This window comes from Aspergillus ochraceoroseus, assembly GCF_002846915.1.
Source record: "Aspergillus ochraceoroseus IBT 24754 chromosome Unknown P175scaffold_1, whole genome shotgun sequence".
Lineage (NCBI taxonomy): Eukaryota > Fungi > Ascomycota > Eurotiomycetes > Eurotiales > Aspergillaceae > Aspergillus > Aspergillus ochraceoroseus.
In genome coordinates this window covers 1,895,699-1,913,998 of record NW_024468476.1, presented here as the reverse complement: position 1 = coordinate 1,913,998, position 18,300 = coordinate 1,895,699, and the positions used below count along the sequence as shown (strand labels likewise).

General features: G+C 47.7%; 3 protein-coding genes across 3 annotated transcripts; 2 read left to right on the top strand and 1 right to left on the bottom strand.

Moving 5' to 3' along the window:
* Positions 1-4,289: 4,289 nt before the first annotated feature.
* Positions 4,290-4,913, top strand: P175DRAFT_0527773 (uncharacterized protein; the record flags this gene model as incomplete). The annotated part of the gene is made up of 3 exons (XM_040899553.1): positions 4,290-4,296; positions 4,378-4,487; positions 4,731-4,913. 3 exons carry the CDS (start codon positions 4,290-4,292, stop codon positions 4,911-4,913), a joined length of 300 nt encoding a protein of 99 aa, XP_040755704.1.
* Positions 4,914-6,359: 1,446 nt separating this feature from the next.
* Positions 6,360-8,233, top strand: vosA (the record flags this gene model as incomplete). Its single annotated transcript, XM_040899552.1, has 9 exons — positions 6,360-6,441; positions 6,530-6,599; positions 6,667-6,812; positions 6,868-6,952; positions 7,052-7,098; positions 7,153-7,261; positions 7,325-7,646; positions 7,773-7,895; positions 7,961-8,233. 9 exons carry the CDS (start codon positions 6,360-6,362, stop codon positions 8,231-8,233), a joined length of 1,257 nt encoding a protein of 418 aa, XP_040755703.1.
* A 3,421-nt stretch (positions 8,234-11,654) lies between these two features.
* P175DRAFT_0505988 (uncharacterized protein) lies at positions 11,655-16,693 on the bottom strand (the record flags this gene model as incomplete). Its single annotated transcript, XM_040898156.1, has 5 exons — positions 11,655-12,549; positions 12,698-12,870; positions 13,076-13,079; positions 13,281-16,503; positions 16,630-16,693. 5 exons carry the CDS (start codon positions 16,691-16,693, stop codon positions 11,655-11,657), a joined length of 4,359 nt encoding a protein of 1,452 aa, XP_040755702.1.
* Positions 16,694-18,300: the final 1,607 nt, after the last annotated feature.

Below are 18,300 nucleotides of genomic sequence, written 5' to 3'. Positions count from 1 at the left end.
GATCTATACGGAGTAAACTTAGGTAGGTACTTAGGTAGTAAACATTTGCCTGCGGATTCCTTGTCCGGGATTATGGACTAGAATCTAGGTACGTACTTATTAGTTAGGAGTTTTCCTGGCGATTCATGCTCAAGCACTATTGAGATGTCCGGATCATGAAGGAATCGATCTATCACTTGATCCCGGTGGAGTGACGAGTATGCTGCTGTTCAAGTTCTTACCAGTGGTTGGGCACTAACTGATTGTACGCGGTGTCGGCATACGATCCATCTAGCATACTTAGCTACTAGATAACTAAACTATGTACTAGTAGTAGCTCGTGTATACAGTCGAAAACAAACCTAAATCATTAATGGTTAGGACCCTCCACAGAAAGAACCGGTCGCTCAGCTGCATGCAAAAGTACAGTTGGGTTTAACAAAGTTTTTTTTTTTTTTTTTTTTTCAGTCTAATCAATTCGCTGCAAGTGAAAACCAGGAAACGAATCTGAACGGAGCCCTTAAGAGATCTTGGTACATGCAGTTGGGGGGCCACACGCCGCGACACTAGTTTCGCGAGTACAGACTGTACCTATCAGATGCCCCATCGTGCTTCCGAGAAAGCGCGAGGACTAGTGGAACCACGGAGGCACAGCAGAAAACTTTGGTAAAGATGAGATGGGGCACATGAGTTCGAGTCTGGCGTTTGGGGATTGGGAATTCAATGTGATATCTATCCACTATCGTACGGAGTAATGTGATCTCCGGACTGCTACTCGGTCTTCCCTTGGTACTTCTTGAGAAATGAAGTCGACGATAATGACACCCTGTCTGTTCTTCTCTTACCGATTTCCCCCCTTTAATTCATGATTTGTGTTTGCCGGAGGATCAACGATTGATGATATCAGCTGCAGGCGATGTTCTTGATGGTGTACTGATTGGGCGTGGCGGCGAAAAAGAAAAAAATAAAATACAATAAAAAATAAAGCCGTGCCACCTTTTGAGGTTTGCATGATGCCATGATCTCTCCTCGTAAACGTATTCGGTAAATAATAGGTAGATAGGCGTGCTTCCGGCAGGGTTACCCTCAGCCAGTGGCCCAATGCTGTAGAACTGTTGCGTGATGGCTGTGCCTTTTTCTCAATGAAGAACGTCGTGCATATGTTAGCGCTAGTATCGGTACTAGAGATAATTCCCCTCATCGTGTTCCTTTTTTTCGACAGGTGAGAAGCATCTAAACCCCCTCGCTGTTTGAAAGAAGATCATTGGGTTCTGGATATGATCTGTCAGGGGCTTCTTTGCTTGCCCTCTTTGCTGACACTCCCCCCCTTTTTTTAGTGACGTTTCTTTTTTTTTTTTTTTTTTTGGAATTCCAACCCGAATGCGTTTTGATTTGGTCTTATCTTGCTTCTTCTGGTACTTCTGTACTGATACTTAACGTGGGTATACTCTGTAGGCGTACGGACGGACCTCCCATTCCGTATCCCGAAAGCTACGAACCCAAAAAAGTACGCATAACATGGACACTGAACGACAGCCAGGCTTATCACATTGGACAATACGGATTATTATAAGGCCGATCGCAATCACAATCTATTGGAAGTTTGGAACGATCCCTAGGCCCTGGAATAAGCATAACGGTAGCGTAGAATAAGCGCCTTTTGAAAGTCTGGTTCACCATGGAGATAGTTACTCGGCGGATCGCTGTCAAGTTGTCAACTATCGGAAGTTCGAAAAGCGCCTTTCATACTTTTGATCAGTCCGCGAGGGAGAATAAAAAGGCAACCGCTAGTCTAGTCCGGCGCACACTTCATCGTGCATTTCTCGACCCGCACAAATTAGTAGCTAGTACCTATCTCTGGTAGGTATCCATGTACTCCAACCCATCAATAAAAAAAAATAATAATAATAAGAGATGAGAGGGCGAGGTTTCTATGGCCTTGGTTCTTTCTCTCTGTTCCCTTTTTGCTTTCGATTTTACTGTCCACTGTTGACCGACATTCGTGGCGGTAGGGAATGAACTCCTTTGCCAAACCCACACACAACCCGGACTCGCAGCCGGTGTTGGTTGCAAATTAGTTGATCCTAACAGGAGTGGGCGACTCGGCGTTATCCCCCTAATGTACCCTTTTGTCAATTGACAAATGGTTGTGAAATGGTTTCTTCTCCTCTTTATCTTCTTCTTCCTTTCTTTCTTACTTGCTTGCTTTCTTTTTTGGGGGGAGGCTAGATATTCCATCCTCACGCCACCAAACGTGGCTTCAGTTGTCCACTGTGGTGCGGGAAAATTTCTCCATCACAGATAGCCTTGCTGACATGTCTCTCCAGCTCAGCATGAGTCTCGCGATCCCCTGATTCTCAAATCCTTTTCCACCGTCCCCGTCCGAATAATAGCTTCTACTGGTATTATCCCAGGATGACTCATTACCGGTAAGAGTCAACAGGCTTATGTTGTCAGAAAAGGGTGTTTATGTTGTCTTCTTGATTTCGTTAATCACTTATCTTATTTTTTCATTTCCCCATAGCCCTCGCTCCTCTTATTTTTTTTTTTTCTGTTCGAGAGGGGGGACGATAGAGGAGGGGTATCATGAAATTCGCATTACTATGCAGGTTAATTTTTGTGACTTGGACTCAGACCCTTACAATTCTAGGTAATACTGGTCCATTTCACCCTTGCGTGGTCATCGCCATATCTGACCGTCCGCTGTGCGCTTCCCGCTGATCTTGTTTCCCGGATAATATCGTCGTGGGCGATCAGAACTCATGGATAAGTTTGCGTGGGCCTATTGGTATAGGCAGATGGCCTTATTCCATGACATGGATTTGTCTAGCCTGGAGAGGTAACTATTCCATTTCAAGGGCGTGGGTGTCGCAAGATGATTGTGGGAAGCACTATTGTGATCCTCTGATGCGGCTAGATGCAGCCGCCACCTATTAAGATCCAGGATCCATACTCCGTCTGCGTCAGAGTTCCTGCGCAGCCTAGCTGGAGGAGAGGACTTAAAAATTGTGGGATGGAAGAAAAAAAAAAAAAGGAGAGTGTGTAATTTTCTGCCGCGCTCTTTCACAGCGTGAATCAGGAACCCTCAGGTTATGCATGGGAGACAGCGTAGTCCACATCCAAGATGACCACAGCACTACTTAAGTAAGGTTAGCTCTCATTTACTGAACTTTACCTAGACCAGTGAGGAAATCTTTGCATTGATGATCCTATTTCCAAAAGAAGACGGCGCATCCTTGCCCTCTTTTTCCGCCGCATCAGTCCAGACTCCAGTGGTCTGGTCTGACTGAGTGCAGGTCCCCTAGGTCGAATCAATCGTATGAATTGATCAGTGCTATTCTGGTGTGAGATGCAGCCCTCTGCATGTCAAGATATAGGTGATGTGATGCATCTACCGTACTAGAGTCCTAGGGTGCAGCCAGCTGTGTTTGGAGCTGACTTTTCTCCACGGCGGCACGTTGAAAAGAGGTCCACTCCCACGACCTTTGTTCCTCTAGCGTTGTTGTCGTCAATTTATTTGTTGGCCATCCCTCTACCATTCTACTTTATACTACTTTTCATCCCGTCCCCATCTTTCTTCTCCGGTGTGGGCAGCGGACATATTTGGGGCGGTAGGGTCTCGTTCGAAGGCTGTCGTGGCAAAAGGACCGACCTCTTATCTTTCAGGGACACTGCGGTGACAAAGATATAGACGAGAATCACGTCGCTGTACAGAATTCGAATCCAGAGACTGCGGTAATTTCCCAACAGAAACAGAATATCACCTACCGACAAGCGGACGACAGCGAGGCAAGGCCCCCCATCAATAGGAGCGAGGAGAGGCAGCACTTTGAACTAGGCCATTGAAGATAGCAAGGGTCTTACACATTCAACAGGAAGAGGAACAGACCAGCAGAGACGTTCACTAAAAGACGATACTTTATAGCTGTTCATACAGCGTTCCGGCGGTTGCTGCGTGGGCCGTCCAGCCTTTGGGTGCTTCCCCCTCCCGCGCCTGGCCGTCTCCGTGCCCTTGGATCATCCTTCGTTAGGAACACGGAACCAATTGCATGACATAAGGCGTATCAAGGTTCGTGAGCCTCACGCCTGGACAGTTATTCCGACGATGATGTCGCTGAGATGACGGCTGACCAGTTGGGGTCAGATTCGCGGATTTAGCAGCGAGTTGGAAACCCCGGCGGCCGCGTGAATAGGGTGGCTTCCCGCGGGTACACGCAAGACGATCCAAAGTTTCAAGTCCAAAACTCCCGATCACACCCCCATTGCCCATTTTGAAATCTACTTGGGAAACCAAAAGGATTCTAGGTGGAATGCTTGGTAGGGGGACGCGCATCGAACTAAGCAGAAAACATTGATCTGGCGTCACAAAGAGGGCTGGAGACCCTGCGTGGCGCCCAGTTACGGGTCTGATCACTTGCATAACCGGCTCCGTCTCCGCTGCGCACGAGGCCAACCGTTTCGCCTGTGGGTTGGGGTTTTTCTCGGGGAAGCGAGTTTGTGCCACTGTGGTTTGCCCGCAAAAACCCAGTGGATTTCATTCTTAGCTCGATCAGTCGTCAGCCGATCTGGCTAGGCAAAGGTAGACTTTGAGACTTGCGCAGGTGTCTAAACTGAAATTCCGACTTAATTTGACTTCCTCCACCCCCCTTTTGTGAAAAAAGGCGTTGTTGGTTCGGGAGCCTGCCAATGTGCGCATCATCTCTTTGCTTCTACGGTTCCTGTCGGATCGTCAAGACTGATATTCACATTAGCCCGTTTCGTCAACCGTGGGACTCGACCTGGTATTCGGTATCGACGCACCATTTGACGGCCAAAAATTGACCGGTGTTAGTATTCTCGAGTCTGTTCTCTGGTTGAGCTCCACTTATCACTTTGTCTGGTCCAGCTGTCTTCTGATCTTAGTAAAGCTCTTTGACCCCCAAGAAGGCTTTTAACCAACATTATTATTCCTGTCATTACTACTACCTTTTGCCTTTTTCCTTTTTTTTTTTTTTTTTTTTTTTTTTTTTAATTCTCTTTGAATTTTTTTTCTTTCTCTATTATGCCTTTTTACTAACTTTTTTTTCCCTTTCCCTTCTTTTTTTGTTCTGTGCGTCAAGAGGCCTGTCCGGAGGCGACTTCCTAGACCCATTGTTCAGCTACCGTCTTATCACCCAGTGACCGTCAATCCCGCCACTGGGCCAGTTAGTTGCCTTGAACTGCTATTGTTTCAGTGAGGTTATAATTATTATTTGGAAGAGGAGGAGTTTGCCTTGCATCTCTTGACTCTGGTTTGTTATATGACTTGTTGTTAACCGCATTCCTGGTTCATTCATTCCCTCTTTTTTTCTTTTTTTTTTTTCCTGTCTGTCCTCCATTTTTCCGAGTCTAGACGGCAGATTTTATTGGAGAACCTGGGATACACGGTCGGGAAAGCTCCAGTTAATTTTTGTCAATTTTTTTTTTCTCTGACTTTGGGGAAGATTGGTGAACGGCTGAGTTTCATCACCCTTGATCAGGAAAAATTTACTCACGAACGGAAAACAAAGGAAACGAGAGGGGGGGAAAGACTTTGGAGAGAGAATTGGTACAACTAAAAGCATATAGTTCCTGGTGGTTTACCTAGTAGTTAGTACCTAAGTTACTACTAGGTATACACTCCTGCTACTACTGCTGCAACTACTGCGAGGTTGATTGATTTTCCTCCGCTGCCTTGGGTTAAGGTTTGTCTGGAACCAGTGCTGTGCTCGGCTGGCTCTTGCCGCTTGCATTCTGACGACACCATCATCACCTTCTTTTCTCAACGCCGCTTTCGTCGAGTAACACCACCCTACTCTCTCTTTTCCAGCACGCGGGTGCGAAAATACAGTGTCAATTCCAGCTTCACAGCCCACTGTTGTTACAGCTCCACTCTTCACTCTTGAACTTTCAACTGACTGGGACTCATCAATCATACTGTCGTACTCATCCTTAACTCAACACCTGCCCCCTCCGAATTCCCCTCTCCCCACTGCGTATCATTCTTTGCTTCCACCGCAGTGTTGAACCACAAGTATCCTCTTGCGGCGTTCCAAAGATTCACTGCTCCGCCCTGGTCCTAGTTTTTTTTTTTTTTTTTTTTTACTTCTGTAAAACTTCCTCGACCCTTTCTTCCTCTCTTCATCCAGCTTTTCCCCTGACGAGGTTCACCCGGTTCACGGTTCATTGCCTGACGGATATCCCGTTTTGGATCCTTTGGCTCTTTCTTTGGTCTTTTCGCTCTGACCTCGCCTTGATGAGTGTGTCGACGTTTCCGGACACTTCCCTTCCCCGTGATTCTCAGAGGTTTGTTCTCGCGCCTCTCGACTTGTTGAAATAGCTTCAACTCTTACTCAGCTTGCCAGGCCATTCGAGCGCTGACGATGTTGAACTCCAGTCCTGACTTTGACTTGATCATTCGCCAGCAGCCCAGTCGGGCGCGCGTGGCAGGTGGGAAGGAGAAAGGTACGTTGACCCCCCCCGATCCCCGGCGCTGGGATCATTTCCAGCGGACGATCAGGACGTTGACCGCTGGACCGGATTTACTCTACAGAACGAAAGCCAGTTGACCCGCCCCCGATTGTGCAAATCCGGGTAAGGGAGGAAGGAACTTATCTTGCACAGTAGGTGGCTCGAGTGCGATCCTTGCTTGCTGGCGGGAGATTTGAATGGCTAATGGGGTATGGCTAGACATTACCTACAAAGTCCCTATTATTTTATGTGCTGCAGCCTCTATGATGCCCAGGAAGATGCGCCAGCTCCCGTTTCACCGTCGACTGCTTTGACCGGTACTCTGGTTTCGTCGCTCCATCGGCTTAAGGATGTGGACAACACAGGTAAAGTCTGATTTACCGTAAGGGAAGCGGAATCAAACTCACTGTTCTTTCTTAGATGGAGGATTCTTTGTGTGGGGAGATCTTTCGATTAAAGTTGAAGGAGAATACCGACTAAAGTTCACACTGTTTGAAATGCGAAAGTGAGTCGTCTTCAGCAGACTTTTCAACCTCATCGTTTGGAAAGAAAACAAAATCAAAAAATTCCCCTAACACTAAGCGCTGATGTACGTCTTATCCAGAGATGCCGTCGCGTACTTGAAGACAATCATATCGGATCGTTTTACTGGTAAGTTCAATGCCTCGATTTCCTGGACATTGCAGGAACTGACGCTGTCCCAAGTTTCTCCTCCAAAGAGCTTCCCGGGAATGGCGGAATCAACGTTTCTATCCAGGTCTTTTGCAGATCAGGGAGTGAAACTCAGAATTCGCAAGGAGCCACGGACACTGATGTAAGTGGGATTGATAGCCTCGGTTCGCATTTGCTGAGAATCAGCGCTAACCCAGCTTCACAGAAAGCGACCAGCACCACGACCGGAAGACTTTACCCAGGCTCTTCCTCCCCGTTCTCCAGAACGTTCGTCAATGCAGATGGCCGGGAACAATTTTCCTGGGTACCAGACAGCGGGCAGAGAATATACGTATTACGGAGGGCCGGTCAAGCGTCAACGCACGTCGGTTGATTTTGGTACCAGAGGGATGTATGAATCCGACGGAAGAATGCGCCAAATGGATGCGTACCCTCAGACCGCGGCAATGTACAACCAGGCGGGTGGTTATCCTGCCTCCATGATGCCTGGATACCCCACAGGACATACAGGAGTCCCCGATTATGCGGTTCGTCAACCTCAGGTTACATGGACCCCTGCAACCCAAGACCCCTACGGCAGCAGGGGCGACGGCGGCTCTGGGGCCCGGTATTACTAGTAGTTATTTTGTTTTCCCTTACTCACACTCGTTTAGATGTCGTACGGGATCCCTTCTTCCGCTCAAGTTTCCCAGATGCAAGACCCTGGCTCTCAAAGCCGGTCCAGTCAGCAGGCAACAATGCAGTCCTTGGGGATGGTGAACGCTCCAGGAACACCTGTATGGGCTCTTTTAAACCGTTTGATTTGGCCGGAGAAGCTAACTGATCACATATCTTTGAACAGACGCCCGACTCAACAGGAGCGATGATGCCAGGCTATCCCCGTTCTCAGTACTCGAGCAGCTCTACAATCCTTCCACCTTTGCAACGGGGTCGTACCTTTACACAAGGCTCCAATGGAGCTTCAGCAAGAGGTTATTTCGACCAGCCATCCCAGGCAGCTACGCCCATTCTTCCATCTCAGGCCATTGGAACGAACGAAGCTGACCGATATGGTACAACGGGAAGCCAGACGAGTTACGATCATCCTGGTTCGGCGAATGGGACTCCCCGGTGACAAATTTGCTCCCTGGATTCATTTATCTTTATCTTTTTTTTTTTTTTTTTTTTCATTTATTCTCTAGGTTCGATTGGGCCTTTCCCTTTTCTTTGTCCTTCGGATAGACTGCGGGATGGGTGTTTTTTTTATACGGTACCTGAACTGGTGGCTTTTGGGGGATACATGGCGCCGGCGGAAATCAAAAGGGTAAACTGTGCAAACGGGACATGATGGGTTTTGCTATTGATATTCTTTTTTTCATTTATTGGGGGGGGGGGGGGGGGTTTCGGGAGCAGGTAATGGTTAAATTCTTTGTACATATATTATGTTATGGTCTGAATGCTGCGAAACTTGCACGCAGCTGTGGCTTTGTTTGCTTATGGCTTCATGGAGCTCGAGATAGAGATGATTCTAACCCAGAGACCCAGGGGCATGAAAACAATGAAAAGAATGAAACAGTTGCTTCTAACCACTGCTTGAAGGTTCAGCAGAATTGTTTGAAGATAATGATATGCTGTATTGTGTTGGAAAGACACAGGATCTGAGCACCCGCAGTCTGGTATGTAGCTAATCAACGGTCAAATACTGTTGTTGTTGTTGGGCAACTCAGGCTGCTGGAACCCCCCCCTTCCTCTTTGAGACAATAATGACTCCTCTAGCCCAACGCTGCATTTATTGTCTCTTAGTGTCTTCCAACTTGCTGCGGTAATTCACTGGATTCAAGGAGGGCCAGCTCCCAGTATAAATACTGCTGTGTTCCTCCTCGTCCGTCCCTTTCCTTGCCTAATTTGCTTTTTCATCCCAGACCAGATCCCAACAGCACATGAATGCTGCAGCGAATCAGCGCATCATGGCTGAGTTCCCCCAATATCAAGAGGGATACTGCCCGGAATTATTGACTGGGACTCCAGAATATGACAACTTGGAGATTCGATGCACTTGGAGCGGGAAGTACGAGGAAATGATGAATCTGAGAATCTCCCTAGAAGTAAGATATCCCCATTTCTACCACATTTTAACTCACAACCCTGAGTAACAGTCCTCTTTGACACAGGTCAAATGTGTGCCCAATTCGCAGCTGCAGCTTCTCTATTCCCGAAACACAGAAATTGATGTGACGGGTACTTTCTCGGAGCGTCTTTCATCGAATGAAGACGATCCTGATCATCCACGCACAGGAGACTTTCCTCAAAGCCCTCTATTTGCGTTTTCTCCTCTGGTGTCTGAGAATAATAACGATACGGTATCTCCTCCTTATACTGAAGGTAGTTCGAATGATGTTTGCGCAGAACACATGGATCCAACACGTGAATCGAGTTTCTGCGGAACAAATACAGAATACGAGAGTGCCCAAGACACCAATGAACCCCCCAGTCAACTCGCTTCTCGAAACTCGGTTTCTCCATCTTGCTCTGCATTTTCTTGCGCTGCTGAGGATATAGCCAGGCCGCAGAAACGGAGTGCAACCGATGCGGATCTTGATGACTTCGAATCCGATTCGGAAGTAATAAAGTCCAAGGATGTGCACGAAAACATCGCTAGTAACAAAAGAAATGACGAAACCCTGGTTAAGTCGCCTTGGAGAAGCTCCAAACTTCCCGTGCTATCTGCTTCCAAAAGTAAACACACCCACAAGCCCAGCCCGGTTCCTAGACCGATGCATAACCTGGAGATTACGACTGAGAATTCAGAGCAATCCAACATCGAAATGGCACCCACAACCCTGACCTATTCAACCCCATGTATATCAAAAGTCTGTAGTCCTCAACTACTGTCTGTTGAACTCGAGGAAGCTCTAAAAACAGAAAGTGAACAGGCCGGAACGGAAACTGACATGTGGAGATACGAAACCTTGACAACGACATCTGTATTGGAAACGCCAATGTCTCCTCACTCGATGCCAGATATTGCGGAAAGCAAGCCTGTTGAGAAGCCTGAAATGATAATCATTGATGATTACCTTGTCCTTCATTGTGCGAAAAATCTCCCCCCCGGGGTGTTCAAGATCACTATAACAGCATCAATTTTTATTCCATACGGAAACCAGACAGGATGGTCTGATATCCAGATTCAAGGACTTCCTCGGACGGGCGGTGGCAATAGCGGAATTCTCTTGTTCCTTATGCCAGATGATCATGGCCTTGAAATTCGCACCACCAATTTGAAGAGATCAAAAATTGTGGAGAATTGTTTAATTGCCGAATTTGCGAGTCCTGGTGATCTCATTATCCCAGTACGCCGGTGCGACAAGAAATTCTACGGAGTTGTGAAGGACTACACAGTGGATCAGGAAATCAGAGCCCATAATGTACTCAGCCCCGCTAGAAACGAGATTACCCTGACCAGATATGATGCCCTATGCTCGTTAAGGCTGCATAACCGTTGCATTTGGGCTGAGAGCTGCTGTGTCTTTCTTTTCCTGGACGGAGGACCCGAGGGGTCATTCCGAAGTGAACTCGGGTTGGAAAGAGACGGCCTGAAGATGATACATCTCACAGGTGGCGATGATGCTGCTATTGGAGTATCTCGCGTTCAAGTTACATGTTCACCTAAAGACCTAGAGATTTTCTGCGTGAGTTGGGTAACTAATGCTCCCAGCAGAGGGCTGGCATGCTGGCTTCCGCGAATACATTCGGTATCTTCTAACGCCTGTGAGCGTAGTAGGGATCATCTGCGCCGTGCATTGACAGAAATCATAGCTGACAATTCTTCTCAATCTTCAGAGCTGGGAACTGACTACGATATGGCAGTTGAGGAAAATGAAGCTTCATCATTGGAGCAGATATTGGAGGAAAAGGAAGCCGAAAATACGCCTGGCAATCCGGGATGGGAACCACATGTTCAAAAACGACAAGATCACAGAGCCTTGCCGCTCGAAATGGAATCTGGCCGTGTGAATTTCGCGCGGTTTATTGAACCATTGTTAGTGCTGGTGGTTTGCTTTGCAGTGCTGGCATGTACTTTGAAGGTATCATTACACTCAGATGATGGATGCCTCGTGTATTCCAACAGTTCGATGACGGCACCTCTTCCTTTATCAACTCAAGTGAGCAAGGAGGTTATTTCGGGTCGGGCAGAGAGCGACTGGTATGCTTTTACCGGCCTATTCCATCTATTCCATCAAAATAGTGACAACCACGATCCCGGGAGTGTACCTTTTTTCGGAAAGTTGATGTACAGACATAGCGACGGGGAGGCTGCAGACGAAAAGGAAGGGTCTTTTGGGGAGAATGACAAACAAACGATAGAGACAGAGGAGGAGACCGATCAGCCTTCAAGTACTCATGTCCCATTTCGGGATAGGATTGATTACTGGCTAGGATGGCGGGGGCCAACTGAGCTATAGGCCTGTCTGTCCATTGACTGCGGAAGTCGAGAGAGCACAAACCAAATTCTAGCTAGTATATGTATTCTAGCCAAACAGGAATACAAGCAATCTCTATTCGGTCTGCTGTAGATGCTTCAACACCTCATCAACGGCCCAATGTAAGAGATCAGCCATCGGAAGGCTGCCTTGGCCCGGAGCAATCGTCACCCCGGCATCAGTCCTCATCTTGACACCCTGCCCAACCTTGCCAACCCACTCGCGATCCTCCACACCAGTAACCAACCGCTCTCCGTCTTCCTCGCCCAGCAGCAACCACGAATGATCCCGAACATACCTCGGCCACACAATATCATCGACATACCCAGGCGGATCAGTCCAGAAACTCTGCTCGGGCCGATCATCCTCGGCATCAAGATCAATCCGCGGTTCCTCTCCTGCCTTGCCACAGCGGTCCGGCAATTCCGTCATCTCAGGCGCAGCTCCAATAGTCACGTACCCGCTGCGCTTCTCCCTCCGCTCCTTGACCAACTTATAAGGCGCGGGGAGGAAGAGATGCACATCAATGAGGTCATGTACGTTGCGCAGGGCATGCGCTGGAACCTCGGATTCAGGCGGACTGTATAAGAGAAATCCTTCAAGGATTGCCAATACCGTTCTTTCTCGGGGGGTTGTTTTATCTTGTGTAGTTGCTGTTCTAGCTCCAGCTCCAGCTGTAGCTTCAGAAGCAGCAGCAGCAGCAGCAGCAGCAGCAGCAGCAGCAGCAGCAGTAGAAGTAAGAGAAGCAAAAGAAGACCCCCACACCCTCTCGCGAAGCGCTGAAATCGTCTCCTCGCCAACTCCGGGGTCCCTGGCTTCATTCAAATCCTCCTTGGATTGCAACCGAGCCGGCAGCGAGCCGTGCAGCCTGGTATACGATAGCGCCGATACAAGCAAGTTCACGTCGATGGCGTCCACGCAGTCCCAGTCTTGGATGATGGATCCGGTTGCGAGCGTTGTGTAGGGGATCCTTTTTTATCTTCCATTAATATACGTAGGTAGTAGTATTGTTTAGAATATAATATAATATGCTTCCTTCTCCGCGCCCCCCCCCCCCCCCCCTTTTTTTTTTTTTATGTTGCTGGAAAGGAAAGAAGAAGAAGAAGAAGAACACACACCTGTCGTCAGAATGGTAAAAGTCGTCTTCGTGCATGATGAAGGATCGAATCGGTATTCCGTTCTCGTTCTCGTTGGTATTGATAGGCGAGAATACCCTGCGGAGAAGCCGAGCGAGAGTCGTCTTCCCACTTGAGGACGGGCCCGAGAGGCCAATGATGAGTGTTTTCATGGCCTCTCTCTCTCTCTCTCTCTCTCTCTCTCTCTATACACGTATCTATTTTTTGTTTCTCGGTTAAAGATGGTAGAGATCAGGGTATAAGTTTGTGGCGGGGGTCCGGCCGGTTGATGGCACGTGAATTTTTGGGGGGGGGGGGGGGGGGGCGCAGGCGGGATATTACCGGATTAGGTAATGCTTCAGTGATAATAAATCTACCCACCTGCCTGCGAACCGAACTAGGCCTAGTACAGTACTTAACTACTCCGTGCATCGGATGTATGTGTTGCCTAGGTTATGGTTGCGTAAATTGATTGGATTTAGGATTGGGGTTGGGTTTGATAATGGAGACTTTGAGCATTTGATTGTGGATATAGATGAAAGGTATATGTATATTATTACAGTGTAGTCCGCTGACCGGAGACTACCTTGGCGAATTCATGATTATCCCATTCTCGTCGCGGAATTGGAGCCGCAGTCGCGTCTTTCGTCGTTTTGCCGAGGACAGATCTGGATCGCTGCATGGATTCATGAACAGAGGCGCGATTGCGGCGACGTGCTTGCGCTTTTCTGGCGTTCGAGGGGCTTTCCCGGTGTCGTCGTTTGTGTCCAGTGCCGAGAGAGTGTTGGCGTCGTCGTGGTGGTCTGGGATTGGGAGGCGGTGGCGGTCAAAGAACCCAATGGGAGTCCTGAGGAACGCGAGCTGGGTTGGGTCGGAGGCTTCACCGTCGGCCGGCATGGGCATGGGAATGAACCGCTCATGCTGGATAATGGAATTCATGGTGCTGTCGTCGAGGAGATCGTTCTGGATTTCCGTGTCGGACATGGCCTTTCTGCGCTGCAGCATTCTGTCTTCGAGGGTGTCCGTTAACACAAGCGTTTCGACAAACACCGGCCGTGTCTGTCCGATGCGGTGCGCGCGCTTGATGGCTTGGCTTTCGATATTAGGTTGCCAGATTGGGTTGACGATGAATACACGGGATGCCTGTGCGATGTGCAGGCCGTGCGAGGCCTGCCGGAGGTCCATCAGAAGAACTCGGACCTGTGCTGACTCGCGGAATAGGGTGAGGTATTCTTCGCGCAGGCCGGCCTTGAGGGTGTTTGCGTAGATGCGGAAATCGATGCCAAGTAGCTCCAGGCCCTCCGCGATCCAGTAGGCGGAGTTGTTATTGTCGTAGAAGATGATTATTTTCTCCGTCTTGTGGTGTTCCTGGACCTGTTCCAGTAGGTATGTGAGCTTTGCGGATGCCGTGGCGACGAGCTTTGTTTGCATGAGAGGAGAATCGACTGGTAGCTCTCGGTGTAGGCCTTTAGAGAAGGATTCTTTAGGTAGCTTGCGCTTGATGGGGTTGTCCGGGGTTGTCTTTTTAGGACTGGCGGCGGAATTATCTGAGGTCTCCCGCCCCGCTAGATCGTGGCGCACCTTGATTCCCGCGCCGGCTAGCCCTTCAGCTGGATCGGAGGTATGCAAATGCGTGGTCACGAATTTCTGGGCAAGACGGGCCTGTGAGATGCCAAGGAGCAGCGGCTCATGGTGCGACTGCGCTGGATCCAGGGCCCAGAAATTCCGAGCTTCAGAAGGAAACCCAGACACGAAAACACCCAGCTCGTGCATCTTTTTGAATCCATGCCAGCTCCCACAGGCGAGCGCTACCTGCGCGATCTTAATCCCCTGCGTAATGGTTGCAATGTCATCTTGAGTCATGCGCTCTCGGTTATTCTCAAGGTGCGTTGCGGCCACGTCAAGGGTGCCTTGGAGATCGCCCTCGGAGCCGGCCCACCAGAAGCCAGCCTGTCGAAGATTGCTGATCACGCGACTAAGATGCTTCCGGTTGCGAGGGTGGAACATGTAGTCTTGATCTTGTCTCTCGGATGTAATGGCATTGACTGCCAAAATGAAGACGAACAAGTTGAGACTCAGCTTATCGTAGAACGTGGGCTCCAGATGGACTACCTTGTTATGCAGCCTTGGAAGAGGGATCTCGTTGTGAATCACTTCTAGTCTATGCCGCACAACTAAACTCTGCAAAGTGGCCCGGAGAGACGAAGCTTTGCGTCGTTTCCCATCATCTCCAACAGGCTTGATATATTTGGTCCAGTTAGCGGGGTCATCGCCGTGAGAGTTGGACCAGGGTTTGAGGTTCAAAATCTTCACAACGATTAGCCGTAACTTGTCAAGATCTTTCAGCTCGTTGTCAACAGCTTTGCCCGTTTTCTTTCTACCACGCAAAGCTGCAGTCGTAGCTTCTGTCAGGTCCGTATCGCTCGTATGTGTTTCCTGCGAAGCTAAGCTGACTTCGACTCCGTACAGTCCATTAGACGGTGTTCCAGACACCACCCATCGGCGTTCCACGTGGAGTTGATCCAAGAGGTGTATCATATTCGTCCTGTGGCCGTGCCCGGCAACACTGTGCCCTTCGTCAACGATGATGCGCAGCCAACGAAGTTTCGTCAAAGGCGATGATGGGTCTTTGCGGTGAGTCCAGGATCCATCGTTGCCGAACTCGTCTACCTCTTTTTCAAATCGAGTTCGTGAAAACAGCACAATGTCATACAGGAATAGATCGTCAGGCGGGGGGATCTTATCAGTCCCGTTCCGCAAAATAAGCACTCTAAGTCCTTCCGTGTGTGCCTCGATCTCGCTCTGCCAGTGATCGACAAGGTTAGGGGGCGCGATAATCAAAGTGCCCGAGCAAAGACGAATATTCTGAGAGATCAACCGGGGGTAATCGACACTAGCCCGGCCAGTGTACCTTCCCTCAATTGGGGGAATGGTGTATTCGCCCCGATGAGTCTCGCAGGCTCTGATGCACCCGTCGTAAAACTCTCCTATCTCGCTGAGACGATCGAAATGCGCTTTCCAAGGCAAAGACAGCCGGCCTGCAGCTGCAGCCGCCATTTCAACAAGACTACCCGTCTTAGGGCGAACAGGGTTCCTAATAGCCTGAAACTCGAGCGGGATTTGCGGGAAATGGCCGCGGGTAGCTAGTACCACAGCTAAACAGATCAAGGTCTTCCCACAACCCATGGTTTCCGCGAGGATGCCTCCACACGCTTCTGAGTACATTTTCTTCTCCTTGATAACACTGCCTTTTTCCTTGTCGTAGTAGTATTCTTGGCCCGTTGGGCTCGTACACACCTGGAGTCGAGGGTCTAGCATCTGGTCCGGTTGCACCTCTCGCTGGATCATAGCGGCTGCTGAGCGGCGCTGGTAGGGGTACAGCGGCGTCTTCAACCCAGGGACACCAGCATAGCTTTGGCCATTTGTCTCCGCATCTTTAGACACGGTAACAGATAATAAATCCTGCATCGCCTGCTTGGCATACGGGTTCTTCATAGTCTCCACTTGGGGGTTAGGGTCCCGCAGAGTGTTAAATATATACCAGAGCGACTCATCCTCAGCGGTCGCAGAAGCGACAGGAGAAACCCGCTCATGGGAAAATTGCTCTCCATTCCATACCCCGGGAGATGGGTCGACCCGAGAAATAACGGTCTTGAGTGCCCTTCTCAAAGCTGCACTCGAGCGGGGAACGAACTTACGGCCAACATCGTCGGGCAAGACATATACTCGTACATAGCATAGCTGTGGAGACTGGGGGTACAAATGAGTTGTTGTTCGGATCCAGTTGTGCTTTTCTAGACTGACGATCTCTGCGCTAGGAAAATTAGAACCACAATGACGGTGGTGAGCATGATGATAATCGCCTTTGCTGGTGAAGCCTCGATCCGCATTGTTCCCAGTGCTAATGCTCTCGGGTCTAGGCTTTTCCACGACACCAACCGCAATATATGAGTCGAGATTGTCGAGCAACGAAGCCATTTCTGTTTTGGGAGCATCCATTGGTGCGTCCGTGGCCAGCGAAGGGGCAGGAGAGTTAGGGGGGAAGATGCTGGCTCCAACAAACGGCGTGGATCCATCAAAATAGTGTTACCCCGTGACTCTGAATCATTTGTATGAATCCTCTGGTAAATGTAAGCCTATATTTTACCATTTGTGATAAGCTGTACATCATTCACTTGAAGGGAGTTTGCAGTGAGTGCAATTAGACATCGAGGAGTAGACAGGGAACACACCTCCTGATCAGGAGCTTTATTACATCTGGGAGTCGACAAATCCAACAACGCGCCTGGGTCGTTAGAATATACCATTTACCAATCTTTTCCTACAGACATCCTGCATCTTAGGCATGATGTAAGTGTAGAGAGAGTGAAGATGGATGAGCATCTCGTTAGGATATCCGGCATAGAATCCTTGTGATTGGCTGAGATGATTTACCGCCTTGGTCCCGTTATATGGATTTGGGGAGCCTCAGGCACAAGCATTCTTCTTGAGAACTAGTTCTACCATACATACCATACATAGCCTGGGGATAAATCAAATGTTGGAGTGCTGCACTCAGTGAATGCAACCAGCACCACCATAAAGAAGAAGATAGCGACATGTGACTACTCTGTGTATTTAAGGCCACCATTTCCTTCTAAATCTCCATGCTTCCTCCAAGCATCTCTCTATTTCCTAGTTAGACCAATTAAATCCATTTCGGTCAACTTTCTACTGTTATAGTTTGACAACCTCTTATTAGGTTATAAGCCCTCCTTGAGGTTCTATTTTATACTTTATAGATCTCTAAAACTCTTATTATACTCCTGTACCCCTGTATAGTGATCTGCTCCCTAATTAGAAAGAGATCCTGGCAGAAATATTACCTACTACTATTATATTATACTACCTATACTACTGTTGTATTACTCTACCTGGGTAATAGTGTGTGGAAAATTTCTATAATTTAACTAAAATAATAACTAAACCTATCCCTAGTAGATATCCTGACATCCCTAATTTACTATACCTACCTTTAATGGCTATTACCCTATTTACTAATAGCTAAAATCAAGTAATAAAGCTAAAGAATAGCATATTTAACTTGAGCCTGATAATAGTATTAGAAAATAATTTAAAATTCAAAATTTAGACTTTATTTATATAAATAGAGTTAAGGCTTTATAAAATAAATAAGCTTCTTAAAAGTAATATTCCTAGACCATAACTTAATAATTTTAAGTATAAATTATAGGAACTTCTTTTATAAATAGTAGCTAGTTAAATACTATATTTAATAAGCAAGAAACTAGTAGAGGAACTACTAATAGATACTATCCTATATATCTTTATAGATAATTTTATATAGAAATTATAAAGAATAGTTATTAGTAGTAATTAAAGATATATATACTAGATATAGAGAGAAGCTATTAAGATTAAGTATAAGAATTATATAATTATTAATAAGTTTATATTAAACTTTATCTAGAAGATAAATACTTCTAATAGGTTAAAAATAGTTATTATATTATATTAAGTAGTTATTATAATACTTTAGGAGCTTAAAAGAGATAATATAAGTTTTATAGATTTAATCTTAAATAATTTAGATAATAATTCTATTA